Raw genomic sequence first — 17,912 nt, forward strand, 5'->3', positions numbered from 1 at the left:
GTGGATTGCAGGGTCTATTTTTCACCTTCCTCCCATCCAAGAAAACAGTAAACACCGCTAAACATGTACAAACCCATACAAAGTCTTCCTACTTTGAGAGCACATTAAACACTACTCAGATCTGCCCATGGTTTTGGTTGCAGACCCAGCGTTGTAACAATAGCCTGCTCTGCGTGTGCTGCAACCACCTTCTGGAAACAGCTTGTCAGCTCCAGGTCTTGTGCGATGCAGCAGTAGAGACCACAGAGCATGTTTTCACATACCTCAGGCAAAATAAAAGCTTATACTAAGCTAAACTAATGCCACATGTGCTTAAGTGTGCTTTTAAGGGGAGACAGAGTACAGAGATTAAGCTGCAAGTTAGTGGAAACAGCCAATAAAAATCATTAAAGAGTTTAAGCCCTCTGTTCTTCCCTATGAGAATCCCAGGGAAGACAACTGAAAGATGACAAGTGAGGGAACAACACTTTTCATGACCCTCTGGGGATGAGGCACAAAAGGCTGAACTAACATTTTTAAAACAAAAACCAAAGCAGTTGTAGTGACCACATTGCTTTTGCCTCTCCAGAGTGTCAGTCATCACCTGTTCTTTGCTGACTACTGCTCTTCAGGCTCTGCTCTGGGTTTTATATACGTGGCAGGAAATGCTTACCTCTCTCTGTGCTTTTCTGGCTTGTTTCTCTTCTAATTTCCTCTGTTTCTTTGCTCCGATTTTCCCAGACACCTGAAATTCTGGCACCTCCTCACCATCATCTTCCTCTGCAGCATAATGTTAAAGAGTAAACAAAGAGACCTTTAAATCATCTGTGAAAAGACCACTCAAGACACTTCACTGTTTCCAAAGAAAGAAACAGCAGATGAAAAGGAGACACACATACGTTTTGGACAAGACTTAATAGATGGAAAAAGGCAAAAAAAAAAAAAAAAAAAGCACCAGGGGATTGCCAAAGCCACAAAGTAAAAGTAACAAGGCAAACACACACACTGTAGTGAACTCAGAAGTAAAAACTTATTTGATCTTTTGAAGGAAAACTTTTCATAAACATTTCCTGCTTTCCACAATTAAGCACTTACTTCTATTTTTTATATATATAAATATATATATATATAAATCTAGTGACAATCGTTACTGCATTTTTACTACTTAACACCCAACTGCAGAGACTTTCTTCCCAGTTACCTTTAAGCTTAGCACAATGCACATCCAATTTAAGACTGGAATTCAGAGAGGTACTATTTATCCCCTAGTTCTAGCCTTACATACCTAGCACTATCCTATATAGCCAACCTTTAAGGGAGGGGAAAAAGAAAAAAATCCCTGCAATGCAAATCTTGTGCTTTTTAAAGTATTAAAAACAACAAAAAAAAATCAAGCCCAACCAATCTACATGTAAATCATTCACTGTTGTATGACACGCCTGGTTGCTTATAAAGAAGATTTCTGCAAGTCTGCAATATGAAGGTGCAAATATATGCATCCCTCTGCTCACCCAGGGGCTAACACAAAAGAGCTTTTAAAGACTGCCACTTCCCTCCCCGCCATGCAGCATGAATCACACTATTCACTAATGTAAAAAATTAGTCCTTGAGCCAATAGCACAAATACTGTGGGATTGACCTTAACAACCTAGGAGAGATCATCAACTCACTCCATGAAACTTTCAATGATATAGAGATCCGTGCCTCCAAATCAGATGGCAGGATCGCAATACAGGATCTTCACTATGTGGATCCCATGTATCATGTGAGGTCATTTATATTTTGAGCATCCATACTGCTGTTATTCACGATGCTGACTTTAGATCTGTCTACACACCAGAAGTCAGGTGGGTAATCTGAAGAACAGCACTGCCAGCTCCTCTGATCCTTCCTGATACTCAGTGTTTGTTTTGGGAGGGAGGAAGAAGAGCGTGCAGGGGAAGTTTTTCTCAAAGCCAAGCGATTATTTCGAGCTGTAGACCTCATCACTGAAGAAGGAAGGTTAAAAACAAACAAACAAACAAAAAACACTCCACTCATGTCACCCGAGCGCCCTTGGTTTTCAAGAGCCAAAGGCTAACAAGAAGAAAAAGGCCCTTGTGTTCTTAAAGCCAATTCCATGAGGGCCTCCAAGAGGTTGAACCTGGAGCTGACTTTCACAGTCACAAGAGTTGGTCGGGTAATGCTGGCAGGAGGGCGCTTTCAGTAGGGAGTTCTCCCCAGGCAGCGTGGTTCCCTTTTTTGGTTACCCAAAGAAGCTGCTGTTAAGGAAGTATATGGAGGAACGATACTCACCCTTCTTTTATATGTAGAATTAGGTTTGAAACACTTTTGTTTTACTAATTCCAATACACAGTATGGTACTATGGTTAAGCCACCGAGAAACATCATCAGAAAAAAGTGTAATTGAGAGCTGTGTAGGTGGTTCTCAAATAATTCAACTGTTTTCAGGATAGAGAAGTTAATATGAGGCAGGCTTGCTAGCCTGGGCTTCAGAAAAACACTGACATTGACTACCGAGATGATCAAAAGGGTTCCCCCTTCCTCCTCCACAATAGGGACATTCAAGTCTTGACACAGTGGCTTCTGCAGTTTTACTGAACCTTAAAATAAATGCCTATCTTTAAATACTGGGTCAAGGGGAGTTCCAAACACAATAGGGGAGCAACCAAGCATTAGAAGTTATTACTCCTCATTCACAGTTCAAGACGAGGATTATTCTTTAGAAAAATATTTCTGGAAAACACCACTAAGATATAAAACACTATATATGACACTATTCAACATGAAGTGCTGGGTGCTTGCTTTTCAGATTTCATCTATATTAAGAGCACCTGACCCAGAGGTCAGACAGAAGTCTATTAAGGCTTTTAAAACATTTTTCCGGGCCTGGATCAAACATGCCTTTGCTCAGTAACACTTTTCTTTCCTCCACTTTGAAGCCTCTGATGTGATCCCGTCAAGTCCCACTTCCTCAAACCTTTTTCTAGTGCATGCAGTTACATATAACAAAAGACAGACACTGGTGCATTTTTAAGCCCATGATTCAGCAGATCATTAAAAGGTTAACAACGTGCTAAACCTGGGTGCAATTAATATGTGCTAAATAAACTTGAATGCGCTGAATCAAGTAGTTGTTATTGTAGAAAAACAGCTGCACCAAAAGCAAAGTGGATGCTGCACAGAGCGAGATTTTTTTTTTTTAAATTACATAAAGAGGCTATCGCTTCAGCAGCTTCTAACAATCACTTTTCACATACGCATGGTTGCCAACACTAGTAGACCTGCCGGGTCAGTCCAAGAGAACGTGCACTCCATCTGCACACGTGCTTCAGATCTGACGCAAGACACATTCAGTTAACTGTGCTCACTTGTTTTGAAAGCAGTTTATCACCACCCAAAGCACTAAGGCTGGCCAGCGTGTATATATTCTCAGTTGGGAAAACCAACAGCCTAAGCTGAGGCTGAAAGTGTATTTTTGTTTGAAGGGTAATCTTCTGTGGTGCTCTATACAGTTCATCTGATGTCTTAAAACGTGGCTGGGACATACGTAGGGGTGGTGGCAGAGAAGGAAATAAGAGTGGTAAGTACTCTAAACTTGATACAAGCAGTTTTTCAGTAATGACTTAGTTTCTAACTCTCATAGTGCCACAGGATAAAAAACACACTGCTCCCACTTCACGATACAGTGCTGATAAGGAACCTCAAGGCACATGGCAACTTCTTCACCCAGACTGCTTGGATATGACATGCCGGGACCCCTTCCAATCACAGTCACAACCCTATCAAGCTGCTCTAGCTCATCTCTCCAGTGTTCAATATAGCTATGCCATCATTTCCAGAGCTTGCAAAGCATTCCCACTAGCTTCCAGATCCAAAAGCCAGACAGCAGAAATGGTATGACTTAGAGGGACGCTTTCACACCAGTTTTAACATTTCCTGCTCTGCCTGAATGTGAGTTTTGCTTGGCTAGCCAGCTGAGAGGTAGTTTCAGGGAATCTTAGCTTTTCCTTAACGTTTTAAGCGTATTGAGAGGCAGGACAAGAGGGAACAAAATTAATGGTCACACAGGAGATGTTTCAATCTCTTGAAATCCACAACGTACGTTTAAAAAAATACTCCAAGTATCAATAGAAAAAAAAAAATGTACTGGAGCACTGATGTCTTCTATCAGGACAGGAATCTACTGGATAGCATATGCAGAATATACAGAGACTCCAAATGAAACAAAAAGAACATATCACATTTTGTGGTTGCCTTGAGACCTACAGCAGAGGGTCTGTCTTATCTCCTAGTGCAATTTGAAACTGAAGCAAATGGATTCTCATCCATGAAAAAGGACGCAAGTAACACATGTGACTACTCAGACACGTTCTTCAGGCACTGCATGCCATTTTATTTACGATCTCTACAGCACCTAACAAAAGGAGCAAGAGAGGGGTGAAGATGCCAGGCTTACTGCAAAGCAAGCAATTCATGCTGAAAGCAGAAGACATATGCATATAATTAACATTGAATAGATGTATGACATCAGCCACTGGAAAGGAATCAGTCCACCATATGGAAAGGTGTGGGCATTCATGAGCAACAGAGCACTGCAGGGGTACAGTCATAACAAGCTTTTTTTTTTATTAATAAAACCATTTGGTAGCTATCCAGTTTAGGAACCAAATGAGACATCAACTTATTAATCTGTAACCACAAAAATCAGCCTACGCTTAGGACAGAAAAAGGACACTAAGCAAAGGACATTTGCCCCTTTGAGAAGAAGTCAAACCACTTGAAGTTCTTTCTTGAATACAGCCATATGGCATAAAAGAGAAGCCACACACCTACCTCTTCCACACACCATCTGTGCTTGAAATGTCTCAAGGGCAGACATATATTGTGGATACCTTGATAATACTTATGTTGTTTTCTATATGAATAGTAGCAAGTCAAAATTAACTTTTGATTCACTAGTTAGGATATTAGTAGTCATGGAGACAAAGTTTAACTGCACTAGAAAGGTTTTCCTACTGATTAAGCATTAAACTGATTTCAATTACTACATCAATATAGTTCTATTACCACCTGTTTCACAGGAACACCAAGAGACCAAATAAGTGTTTATAAGTTTACCAGACCTTTCAGCACATCAGTACTTCCAGACCTTTCAGTACATCAAGAGTATGGGAAGCTGTAATATTACACCACGGTAGATTGGCTGCTCAGGAAAAAATGGTACCTCTTACTTGAGCAAATTGCAGCACAAATATATTCTTCCCATTAAGCTACATACAGCATTCATTATCGAATGGAGATACAAACTAAAATTACTACTTTGAATATTAATTGTTTTTCCACAACAAATACAAAAGGCTAATGCAAGATCTTTCTAGATGCAAGTTATGAAAGCCAGGTTTAGATGCTACACAAACCAATACTGCGCATTTTAGCACATTCTATTATATTCTTTGAGCTTCTAAAGACCTTCTTTTGGCCTTGTGCTCCCGTTCCCCCCCCCCCAAGCAATTCATACCTACAAGGGAAAACAAGATTCTGATCTCCAAATCATGCTAGGTCAAAAAGAAAGGAACTTGGAAATTAATTTATGTTGGACTTTTAAGGTATCCTTATCATATTTTATTTTACAAGCTAGAGGCTGTTCTGGGTAGCGCTACACAGCCTGCCAAAAGCTGCTCATTTTATCATTATTGATTCTCTGGAAATAAAGTCATTTAAATTTAACCCAGTTCTCATTGTACTGTGTGCTGCTGCACCTGTGCTGAGATGCACAGGGTTAACAGCTCAAAGAAGCAGTGGAGATACTTAATCTTTTTGAGTTACACTGTTGCCAAAAGTAGAGAAGCTACAGTTTGCTCCAGCTAGGAATAAAGGTTGTTGACAAAAATCAGATTATTTCTTTAACACAATCCATTTTTTTTTTTTGGTTAAAAAAGAAAAACATATTAAAACCACAAAAAATCCCAGTTTTTACAGCACAGTAAAGAACTGAACAAATCAGATAGGTCATCTGTTTGTAGGATGTGGAAGTGAGCCCCTTTCAAAAATAAGCCCTTGAAGCATTTCTCCCCAGGACCATATACCAGGCTGCTTAGGCTCTCCAGGCATTTCCTTCTCTCATGCTGTTTCTGCTTGCTTCTTTCTCAGTCTAGCTCAGCCTCACCCACAATACCCACCAAAGCCTTCCACCCACAGGGTTGCCCAGTGGTCTCTGTTTTGCTTGATGGCTTGGAGATTGCTATAATTTCTTAGAGAAGTTTGTTTCTTTACAGCTACTCTAAACCACGGTGCAGTGACACCCACCAGTTTCAAAAGACCTGTTCCCCCCTGCCGCCAATGGATAACAGCAAGTTTTTGGCCTAAGGTTTAACTCCAAGTGAAAGAAAACCTGGACTGAAAAACCTGTGTCCCACTCACCGGCTGACTGAACAGCTGTGCATAAGGCACTTTACACGTGCGTGCCTACCTCTTTCTCTCTGAAAATTACTTACATTGTATGTTGAGGCAGATAAGTTCTCTCACGACATGCTTGTACACTTTCAGAACTAACGTATAACAATTCTTCAAACAAAGAAGTACCTTATACTTCTTTTACCATCCTCATTATTCTTACTACAGTAGGATCAAAAGGGTCCAACTATGCTTGCTGTTTTAAGTTCTTTAAAGTTTCTTGATATGAATTTACAGTCCCCAAATCTTTAGGCAAATATTGGACTGGCTGGGAAACTTTCTGCTGCAAGAAGCAAAAAAACATAGCATCAAGAGAGGTATCTACTTCACTGCTGAGCTCTCATCAGTGCTAAAGGCACAGTGAGCAACTTCGGAAGTACAAGCTCAACCTGAGAACTGGACAACTGCCTTTTCTGCACACAATCAGCAACAAACAAAAGTTCTTGACCAAGCTTCCTTATATGCATCTAAAGACGATCAGGGTCCACTGGAGCATCAGTCAGGCAAAAACAAGAGCTGAAAATCACCTCCTCAGTCAACGAATGAGCAGGATCAGGTTATTAGCAAATGGCTAATGCTATTTATTGACACTGCTCCACACGATGAACTATCCAGAACCTAACTCCGATTTATCCTCTTCCCCAGTTCCTTCCACTGCTTCGCTTGGCCTCTCCTACCCGAAATGATTAATGACCAAAATCCACACATATTCATGACTTATAAGTTTATTTCTGTCTTTGCTGTAGCTAACCCCACAAAGCCACTTCTGGCTGGGCTGGATTTAAATTATGATGCAACAGAGCTAACTAAGTCTGCTAGCTGGGATATCGGAAGCAACCTACCACTTGAGCACAGAGCTCTCCTTCCAGACCCATTCCCCCAGCAAAAGGCATAAGCACCATACTAAGATGTGCAAAGCAAACGTCCCCCAAGGAACACCGACTTGAACAACAGTTGCCCCAATTGCCTTTGGCTGCATGAAAGACAGTGGCGTTACGTCGAGCATTAAGATGGGCAACATAAGCTGGCCTGGAAGTCCCATTGGTGGAACACAGCTCAGGGGTATCACTCATTTTGAGAATCACTTTGTCACCAGAGAAAAATATCTTCCGAGCAGACCTTGGTCATAGCAGTCTATTATTAGATGCCGATACTCTCATAAGAGATGACCTCCTTTGAGTACTCTCTAACTAACCGCTGAAAAACATTACTCAGCCAAACCGAGCCAGTGTAGGCACCTGGCTAGTGAGCCTGCCCCCACAGCACAGCGCAGCCCACATGGAACTCGTGAATACAGAACCTGTTTGCAGTGTGGGTTACAATTCTAGTAGGAAACTCGAGGCATTTAGCGTTTTGACCTTTATTTTTTGTCTTTGCCAACCTGCAAGTAGTTCAGATGTCCTATCCCACCCCAGCTGAGCTATAGGAAGAAATTACAACTTGACTTAGTTCCGCTTGCTAAGTGGAGATTTGAATCTTCAAAACAATCATTTACTATTCTCGTTTATATGAAATGTCTCCTCCTCCCCCATACTTGCAAGTAAGAAAGATTTAAAATTTCAACTAGTTGATTATGAGCACTTGCAAAGATGAAAAATTTCGCTGGCTATATAAAAGTGCCAACTAAAGCACTAAATTCTACTAAGAATGCTGATCCTAGAGCCACAGAGTTACTTTTTTTCTTTAGCGCTCTACAAGAGATTTCAATACGGGCACAATACAGCAACTTAGCACAAGCAGAAGTTATGGGCTACTAATTTTACCTTTGAAGCTTTCTTTCTCATTCTGGAATTGAAATCTGATTATTGGATGGAAAAAAGAAAACCCTCATGGTAACCACAACTCCAAACACTGCAAGTGTTACTTTGAGCCCGTTTCCTAAAGTCAGCAGAAGTGGCTCTCAGTAGGCAGAACACTTTGGTGATAACAGAAGCTCCTACCTGGTCCCACTTCTAGGTCCATCAGTGTAACATACTGACCAGGCATCCTCATGCCCTTCCTAACTTCAGCGCTAGAAATCTTGCAGTGACGGGTTTCGTGTTATGCCTGCTCTAACCTGTAGAGGAAGTCAGAGTGGCAGAGAACAGGATCGGATAGCTTTGTCCAAAGCTAAACACAGTCCCAGAGTGGAAACTCTGGGCAAAGAACAAAACATTTACTTTAACAACAAAAAAAGTCAAAAAAACATTTCAGTTATAGGTGTTCAGAAGGCTTCCAAAGCAGAACATTTGCAAGGCTACACTGAAGAAACCAGGATCTCTTGCTTTCAATGTTTCTCTCTGCGCTGCCAAGTAACAGCTCCTGGCCTGGTGTCCCAGATCATTACGATTACACATCAGTGCATATATTCTGGGCTCTCTTTTCAAGTGAGTCAATTTTTATAACGTAAAACTCTGCTGTGGTTCTGAGGATAGCTTGCTATTATAACCAGAGGTGGTAATTTACAAAACTGCCCCATATTGGAACAACACTGCGAAAATGAGCACGGCCCCACACGAGGGAGACCACGCGGAACTCAGAGAAGAGCCAGACCAAAGGCTCTGTAGCATGGATACTGCCGGTCTGTGTCAGAGGGGACTAATCCTAAGTAACACAGCCACCAGTCATTCTGTACCTCTACTCTTGGGAGCTAGGGGCAGACGCTTCTCTCCACAGCTCTGCTGCTAAAGTCTATGCTTCCTCTCCAAAGGCTTTGGCGTTACTGCTGTGTACCGGTGCTCTAGCGCTTGGAAAGACCATCCCAGAATATGAACAAAAAAGCAACGCATAAAAGCACAAAACAAAAGAAACACAAAAGAGAGCAAGAAGTTGCCTCAATTTGGGGAAGGGGAAGGGGGAAGGCAGAAATATCATTTCAAAGAAAACTGCATGCAAGAGCTACACTGCTGTATCTGATGCGCAGCAAGCGGCAAAATAATTAATTATAAAGCCCAATGACATGGATTCTTCCATTGCTACAGTCACAAATTAAGATAAGCAGTTTGCTCTGACAGCTTCATTTTTGTCCTTTGGCATTCATACTTTTGAAGTCTGGAGTCTGAGAGGAAAACATTTTTAGATTTCAGTTTCTTTCCAGGATGTTCTCACATGAAAATAAATAACCAAAGTTGAAAAGTTCAGGCCTGTCAATTTTCCATTTGAGAAATTGTTGAATATAATTAGCTTGAATAGCATATTTACCTGCCAATGTGAGCACAAAGCGCTTTCTACAAACTATAAGACAAGATGGGAAAGTACAATTATCCCCACATCAAGCCATCACACAGCTGTTTGTTCATTGTCTCTTAACAACTGCAGACCAAAATCATCACTTTGATCTCCACTGTAAACTCAAACGGAGCAAGGTTCACTTCCATCAATACTTGAACGTGAACGCTCAACCTACAACCTCTGAGAGAGAAATCCAGTTAGGAGAATCATACAGATACCATTTTTGAAGAGTAATAGATAACAAGGCGTGAAGCTTCACCAGAACAGGGAGTAGGGCTTGGAGGTGTAGAAAGGAGCTATTTATCACCGTTCTCATGTCTATAACGACACTGCAAAAACGTAGTTGTTAACTGTAGATCCAGAACAGGAACAGAAGACTCATCATCAACAAGCTGCTGGTGGAAGACAAAATGGTGCAGTCTCTGGGCCAGTCCCAAGCTAATCAGACTTGATTCTGGTCACTACACTTGGACTGCTTCTCAAAAAAGAAAACTCCAGATGTTGTGGGGATTACACTGGGGAATTAGTGCTTCCCACCAATTTGCAATAAACCAATACCTTACACTGAAATGTAAAGATGTAGTAAGGCGCTGGTTCTGTTTACTCAAATTTAACCTGCACAGCTAAGCAGAAAAAGTAAAAGGTAGTTTCTAGGGAAAAAATAAAGAATATGTTGTGACACACTACCGGCACAGAAAATCGTCACAATCTGCCACTGAAGGAAACTGTTACAATCTGCCGTAGAAGGAGATACGTTTCAGTTAAAGGTAAGTGATATCTAGAGTTAAGCAACAAAGCACTGAGAGAAGTCTGCAATATCTGGACAGTCAGACAGACCCCAGACAAGCTGCAAATGAAAACTGTTCTTTAGGAGCCAACTGCACTTCTTTAACAACCCTAATGTCTGCCAGTAAGGTCCATTTCAATGTTTAGAAAATGAACTAAATCAAGTGTTACCTTCCGCCCAGTCTTCCGCCTGCTGTGCTCTCCTCTGGGCCATCATCCGATTTCCCATGTTCCTCCGGCGTCTTGGCATTCCATCCCCTCGCTCTTCAGTTTGAGGCCGAGGTCTGGCCGCTGCTGCTGCTGCTGCCGCCGCCGCCACCACATTTTGCTGGTGTTCCTCATCAGCTATAAAAGCAAAATACACTCAATTAGAGATCTGCCATCTCTGCTTTGCTGCAGTGGTCGTTTGGTCAGTCAACTTCAGCAATCATAAGTATAATACTAGGATGATTTTTCAAATGAGAACGTGACCCCATCCTCATGTGTTTTCTTCCTGTATGGCAGTAGCTATATGCAAGTTGCTTTCCAGTGATTAAGCAGGATCAGGCTCTGGTACCTTCCTGCCTATGCGCAGTGCTCTGTGCAATGGAAATGTTACCCTCTTTTGCAAAAAAGTATTGATCACCTTAAAGAAAAGCCTATAGCTATGTGCTACTAATATTATTTACTATATATTTGACCTGATATGACAGAGCCCCTGCACAAACCCCTCCCCCCCACAAAAAGAAGAAACTACCCACAACTGCCCCAAAATTCCCCTTATTTTGTCCAAATAGATGAACTGTTAACCCAGAAAATATTTCCCTTTATCTGGTGAGACTGCCAATCCAGTCATTTCTAAGTTAGCAAAGGGCAGGGGCCCCAAAGTATTTTTCTTCCCTCCTGAAGCATTCTGATTCTTTTGGTTTTGTGCTTGTATAATTTAGCAGATTCATCTGAACTCAAACTTGGGAGCACATGTGTTTCAGAACACAATATGTAAATCATTATACCTGTAACAAGTAAGGCCTATACATTCTGTCTTCTATGCCTTCAGTGTAACTTCCTTCTACTATGCTGATTTAAACTGCATTTCTCCCACCGCATCCACGTATAGAAGGCAAATGTTAGGGGACGACTGACTGCCAATGGTATAACTTTTGCATCACATTGCAAAGTGTAAACACCAACTCTCACTGCCGTCCCCTCCACATATGCTCAGGTTACCATTTAAGATCTTAACAAATGAGGAATATCATAACAGAGGAGCAGCTGGGAGACGGCATGGGAGAAAGCGACCGACTGGTGGGCTCACTTAGCAAGCTCTCCACAGAGCCACACACGAAGTTTCCCTTAGAGACCTCCATGCTCCTACTGCTACCTACTACAGCAGTTGTGCTGCAATGATCAGATAACAGAAAGAAACCATCATCCTTGATACCTGCTTTGCATATTCCTCTGATAAGCATAACTCTGGTATTTGTGTATGTTGTTACCTGCTCGATCCTGCAAAGTCTTAACTGCCATGACCTTAATTCAACCAGCCATTCAAATGGTCTCATACAAAGCCGTGGAACTACTCTCATATAGCTAAACTCGGGACACATGTGGTTTGTCTTTTGCTGGATTATATGGTGCTCCAATGGGAGCACAGAATGCTCTCCACACTGCCCCAAGTCTCCAGCATCCTCTAATCCAACTAATTCCTTTCTAAAAAAAAAACTACTGTCAGCATATCTAAGATCAGAAAACAAGATTCATTATGACTACGTCTACATGACTGACGATCAAAGGTGTGCTCGCAGCTCATCTCTGTGTATCTGAACTAGCTTCAAAGCAGCTAACTCTGGTACCAATAATGATACAGCTGCAGCAGCACTGAGCTCAGCACAGGCTGCAAACCACAGTAACCTGGAGAAGTATTTGGCCACCAAAGCCATTATCAGTTCAGGACTGCTGCAACAACACTGTTAGCAGCACACAAGGAAGCTCCCAGCACTAACTGCAGTACAGACACACACCATGACATTTTGAACTGAGTCACTGCACTATCACACTGCTGTTACGCTCTTGCTCTCATCTACTCCCTTTGGTCTCTGGACCAAAAAGAGGTCTATAATAAATTACAGAATGCAGGCTCTAGGGATCAGATCATTTTGCTGCTTCTTCCAGACTCGCCCAGCCTGATTTTCAATGCTATATAACAATGAGGGAAACATTATGCCTCCAAGGCAGCGTAGCAGATCATTCACTTGGGACGCTATTAAATGGGACGCTTTCGGGCTATTAAATGCCCGAAATACGTTGGAGTATAGTCTGCAAAAAGACATTTTATAGAAGCGCAATATTTCTCTTAAACTCTTAAAATAACCTGCATTTCAAACCTTAACGTCCTTTTTTCCAAAGCTTCAAGACATCTATCTCAGTAACTTTCAAAGGTGGCCCTGCATAGTGCATCAGCTAGGCAGTTCTAACGCTCATTTGTTCTGAGGCTTGTTTTTTGTTCCCATCTTCCTGCGAAACAGAGACCATTTTGCATTTCATGAAAGAGGAATCTATTTATAAGTCATACGTTCATTTCAAACCAAGGTACTTAACTCTCACGGAGGCAGGTACGCGAGCCAAGCCATATTCTTCTCAGTTTAATTCTCTCCAGAAGACCGTAAGTCCCCAAACTTGACCAGTGTTAAAGTGAGCTCAGAACGTAGTACAAAACCTGCCAAACCTGTCTCGTATCATGGCCAAAAAACGAGGTCATTGTCAGACAATACTTGTCTTTTCAGATCTCCCAAACTCTGTCATTCTACACACAATAACGGACACCTAAACACTATGGATTGTCATTTAGTAGAAAAAGCCATTCTTTAATCCATCTTTTTTTTTTCCCCTATGGCCTTCCATTTGCAAGGCATTCAACCGGTCAGTAGTTTGAAAAACATGAATACTGGTCCTTATGTTTTTCTCCACCCTTCACAAGGGGGGAAAAAAAAGAAGAATTATTTATTTTTCCTGTGACACACTTGTACCTGGCTTGTTCTTCAAGGTTCTACAGTTTGTCTACAGGGCTCAGGAAACATCTGTTTCTTCCAGTATCTATAAAGAAAGATGTGCTTTCTCTCCCTCCCCTCTGAAAGTACTGCAGATTGACTAGAGCTGCACACGCAGAATCTGAGGGGTGGGATCGGGGGTTTCGAACGGTACAGCAAATACACTTTAAAACCTTGCTCTCAAAAACCTGCTTGCTCATATTCTTGGAAATGGACTGACTCAGATTTGAGGTCAAGAATAATTTTCTTTCAGGACAGGGCCTGTCTTTTTTTTTTTTCCACCTCCTCCTACAGCACAGGGTGTGGTTTGGTCGCTGTGATTATCTGGACACATCTCAATCTTCAGTTTCCTGTAACTTGCAGAGGTCTCAGACATGAGTGGCACCCCAGGCTAACCAGTTTGTGCATAGATTAGTCACACAAGGACTGAAACGTTTTAGTCAATTAGACTTGATATAGAGCCATCTGAGTGAAACTTAATGATCAATATTATATAGGTCAGACCAGACGAGCCAACACCTGCTTGACAGTTTGCAGAATGGCAGGCCAGAAGACATTAGATTAAATAAAGCCCTCAATTAACAGACAACACAAGGGAGAAAAAAAAAAAAGAAAAACGGACATCGCTTGAAAGCATGGCTTAGTTTTTCTTACAAGCCTCAGGTACTCCAGGTTATGACTCAGCCTTTCAGAAGTCAGGGAATAGCTCACTTCAGGGGACAGCAGGTTTACTGAAGTGCTGAAAGCAGCTTGTCTCTGCATTTTCAGAAAAATCAGCACAGTGCAGAGGCAGTAACAGAGATTATTTCATCTGACATGTCAGTCAGGGTACAGCAGCAACCGCGAGACTGTATTTGAACTATCACTTTATTCTGATATAAGTTTACACTGATGCAAGAAAGAGCAACAACAATTCCTACTGAACACTCAGCAGATTCCTAAACAGGACATGAAGCACCATAGTTATATCAATATAAAGAATGCTATGAAAATCCTCAGAGTCTAGAATTCTTAGGATCTAACTTTACATCCTCCCAAGTAGAAATCTGCTCCTTCATGAAGCTTTGCAGAATTCACAGAATCGTTTAGGTTGGAAGGGACCTCTGGAGATCATCCAGTCCAACCTCCCTGCTCCAGCAGGGTCCTCTAGAGCATATTGCCCAGGATCGCATCCGGACGGGTTTTGAATATCTCCAGCGAAGGAGACTCCACTACCTCTCTGGGCAACCTGTTCCAATGCTCTGTCACCCTCACAGCGAAGAAGTTTTTTCTCAGGTTTAGGTGGAACTTCCTGTGGTTCAGTTTCTGCCCGTTGCCTCTTGTCCTGTGGCTGGGCACCACGGAGAACAGGCTGGCCTCATCCTCTTGACACTCCCCCTTCAGAGACTTGTACACGGTGATGAGATCCCCTCTCAGTCTTCTCCAAGCTGAAGAATACCAGCTCTTGCAGTCTTTCTTCATAGGAGAGGTGCTCCAGCCCTCTAATCATCTTGGTAGCCCTCCGCTGGACTCTCTCCAGGAATGCCACGTCTCTCTTGTGCTGGGGAGCCCAGAACTGGACACAGTACTCCAGGGGAGGCCTCACCAGGGCTGAGGAGAGGGGCAGGATCACCTCCCTCCACCTGCTGGCAACACTCTGCCTAACGCACCCCAGCAGACCATTGGCCTTCTTGGCCACAAGGGCACACTGCTGGCTCATGCTTCACTTGTTGTCCACCAGCACTCCCAGGTCCTTCTCGGCAGAGCTACTTTCCAGCACGTCAACCCCCAGCCTGGACTGGTGCACGGGATTATTTCTCCCTAGGTGCAGGACCTTGCACTTGCCTTTGTGGAACTTCACGAGGTTCCTCTCCGCCCACCTCTCCAGCCTGTCCAGGTCCCTCTGAAGGGCAGCACAGCCTTCTGGTGTGTCAGCTACTCCCCTCACTTTAGTATCATCAGCACACTTGCTGAGGGTGCACTCTGTCCCTTCATCCAGTTCATTGATGAATATATTGAACAAGACTGGACCCAGGACTGATCCCTGGGGGACACCACTAGCCACAGGCCTCCAACTTGACTCTGCGCCATTCACCACAACCCTCTGAGCTCGGCCATCCAGCCAGTTCTCAATCCACCTCACTGTCCACTCATCTAGCCCCACACTTCCTGAGCTTACCTAGGAGGATGTGATGGGAGACAGTGTCCAAAGCCTTGCTGAAGTCCAGGGAGACAACATCCACTGCTCTGCCCTCATCTACCCAGCCAGTCATTCTGTCATAGAAGGCTATCAGATTGGTCAAGCATGATTTCCCTTTGGTGAATCCATGCTCGCTACTCGTGATCACCTTCTTGTCCTCCAGATGCTTAGTGAGGACCTCCAGGAGGAGCTGTTCCATCACCTTTCCAGGCATGGAGGTGAGGCTGACAGGCCTGTAGTTTCCTGGCTCCTCCTTCTTGCCCTTTTGGAAGACTGGCGTGACACTGGCTTTCTTCCAGTCCTCAGGCACCTCTCCTGATCTCCAGGACCTTTCCAAGATGATGGAGAGTGGCCTAGCGATAACATCCGCCAGCTCCCTCAGCACTCGTGGGTGCATCCCATCGGGGCCCATGGATTTACGGATGTCAGGTTTGGACAAAAGATCTCTAACCTGATCCTCCTCAACCAAGGGAGAGTCTTCCTTTCTCCAGCCCTCCTCTCTTGTCCCCAAGGTCTGGAATTCCTCAGGACTGGCCTTAGCAGTGAAGACGGAAGCAAAGGCAGCATTCAATAACTCTGCCTTCTCTGTATCCTTCGTCACCAGGGCACCCGCCCCATTCAGCAGCGGGCCCACATTTTCCCTAGTCTTCCTTTTGCTATTGATGTATTTGAAGAACCCCTTCTTGTTGTCCTTGACATCCCTTGCCAGATTTAATTCCAACTGGGCCTTAGCCTTCCTCGTCGCATCCCTGCACGCTCTGACAACGTCCCTGTATTCCTCCCAAGTGGCCTGTCCCCTTTTCCACATTCTGCACACTTCCTTCTTCTGCTGGAGCTTTGCCAGGAGTTCCTTGCTCATCCATGCAGGTCTCCTGCCCGCTTTGCTGGACTTCTTCCTCAGAGGGATGCACTGATCCTGAGCCTGGAGGAAGTGACGCTTGAATATTAACCAGCTTTCTTGGACCCCTCTTCCTTCTAGGGCCCTACCCCAGGAGATTCCCCTAAGTAGGTCCCTCAAGAGGCCAAACTTAGCTCTCCTGAAGTCCAGGGTTGCAATCCTACTCATTGCCCTGCTCCCTCCTCGTAGGATCCTCAACTCCACCATCTCATGGTCACTGCAGCCAAGGCTGCCCCCAACCTTCACCTCTCCAACTAGACCTTCTTTGTTCGTTAGGACAAGGTCTAGCATTGCACCTCTCCTCGTTGGCATCTCCACCACTTGAGTCAAGAAATTATCATCAATCCTCTGCAGGAAATTCCACTTCCTCAGAGCAAATACAACTTTCTTAATAGGCAATACTTTGCTCATCACAGAACACTGTTATTTCAAATGAGCAGCTCCATCAGTATAATCCCAGTCTGGCAAGTTTTAAGGCTTTCCTACAGATTGGGCTGCTAGTTTGTTAGCTACCGCTGATACAGCAGAGAGAGCTCCACCTACTGCATGCACTCTCACACATCAGTGGTACTTCCAACCATGCTTCCTGCAGCATCCAGCATCTTCCACCCTCATATGAATCCAACTAGTGTAGTGAAATTCAAAGAGATAATGATACCAAATAGAACAGGTGGAAGTATGCTTGGCTCTCCTGAGGAAGTACTTTTGCCCAGTACACTTTATCCTATTAGGGCATGTTCACAAAGACCATAAACAAGTGACAGATATGCCATGCATTCATTAAAACCAGAAATGCTACTTTTTTTTTTTTCTTGCCAGAACATGCCCTGACATGATCCTGCTGAAAACACTGTGCTGCTTGAAAAAAACCTTTTAAAGGAAATACTGTAACTTTGTATTTGCCCCTTACGATTCTTAGCTTCCTTCGTTATCTAAAGCCCTAAGCTCATTCGCTTTTTAAAATAGCAACTCCCCCAGTCAGAGCATAAAGATTTTGACTCCCCCATTCATTTTAAAAATAAAAAGGTGAGAGAAGACTGTCTCAATCCTGTGACAGCTACCATCAGTTCCACAGGTCAAACTTGCCTGTTTTAAAGTCATTTCCATGTTAATGGCATCAATTTACCACCAGCTTTGTAACAGCTTCCATTTTCTAGGTAAGAAAGAGACACAGGAAAGCAAATTCCTATTTAAGACCAAATTTTGCAGATATTAAATACACCAAACCCCCAGTGGTTTTGAAAAAATATTTTCTGTCATGTAAGGAGAACAAAATCAGGCCCACAGACTGAAACTCTGTAAAGGACTTTATAACGACAGAAGTCGGTATATTAAGGTAAAAAATTATCTTAGCATAGTCATTTGAAAAAAAAAAAAA

The 17,912-nt window shown here is 43.1% G+C and overlaps 1 protein-coding gene across 1 annotated transcript in view; it reads right to left on the minus strand.

The window, feature by feature from the left end:
* The window catches only part of DDRGK1 (DDRGK domain containing 1), a 43,685-nt gene that overhangs the window by 23,765 nt on the left and 2,008 nt on the right, over window positions 1–17,912 (minus strand). Inside the window, exons 2-3 of the mRNA XM_068943797.1 lie at window positions 10,603–10,776; window positions 653–759 (exon numbers count right to left, since the gene is read on the minus strand). Of these exons, the coding sequence (XP_068799898.1) occupies window positions 653–759; window positions 10,603–10,776 (281 nt within the window). The remainder of the gene's footprint in view (window positions 1–652; window positions 760–10,602; window positions 10,777–17,912) is intronic.

The sequence above is a fragment of the Struthio camelus genome, chromosome 4 (assembly GCF_040807025.1).
Source record: "Struthio camelus isolate bStrCam1 chromosome 4, bStrCam1.hap1, whole genome shotgun sequence".
NCBI lineage: Eukaryota > Metazoa > Chordata > Aves > Struthioniformes > Struthionidae > Struthio > Struthio camelus.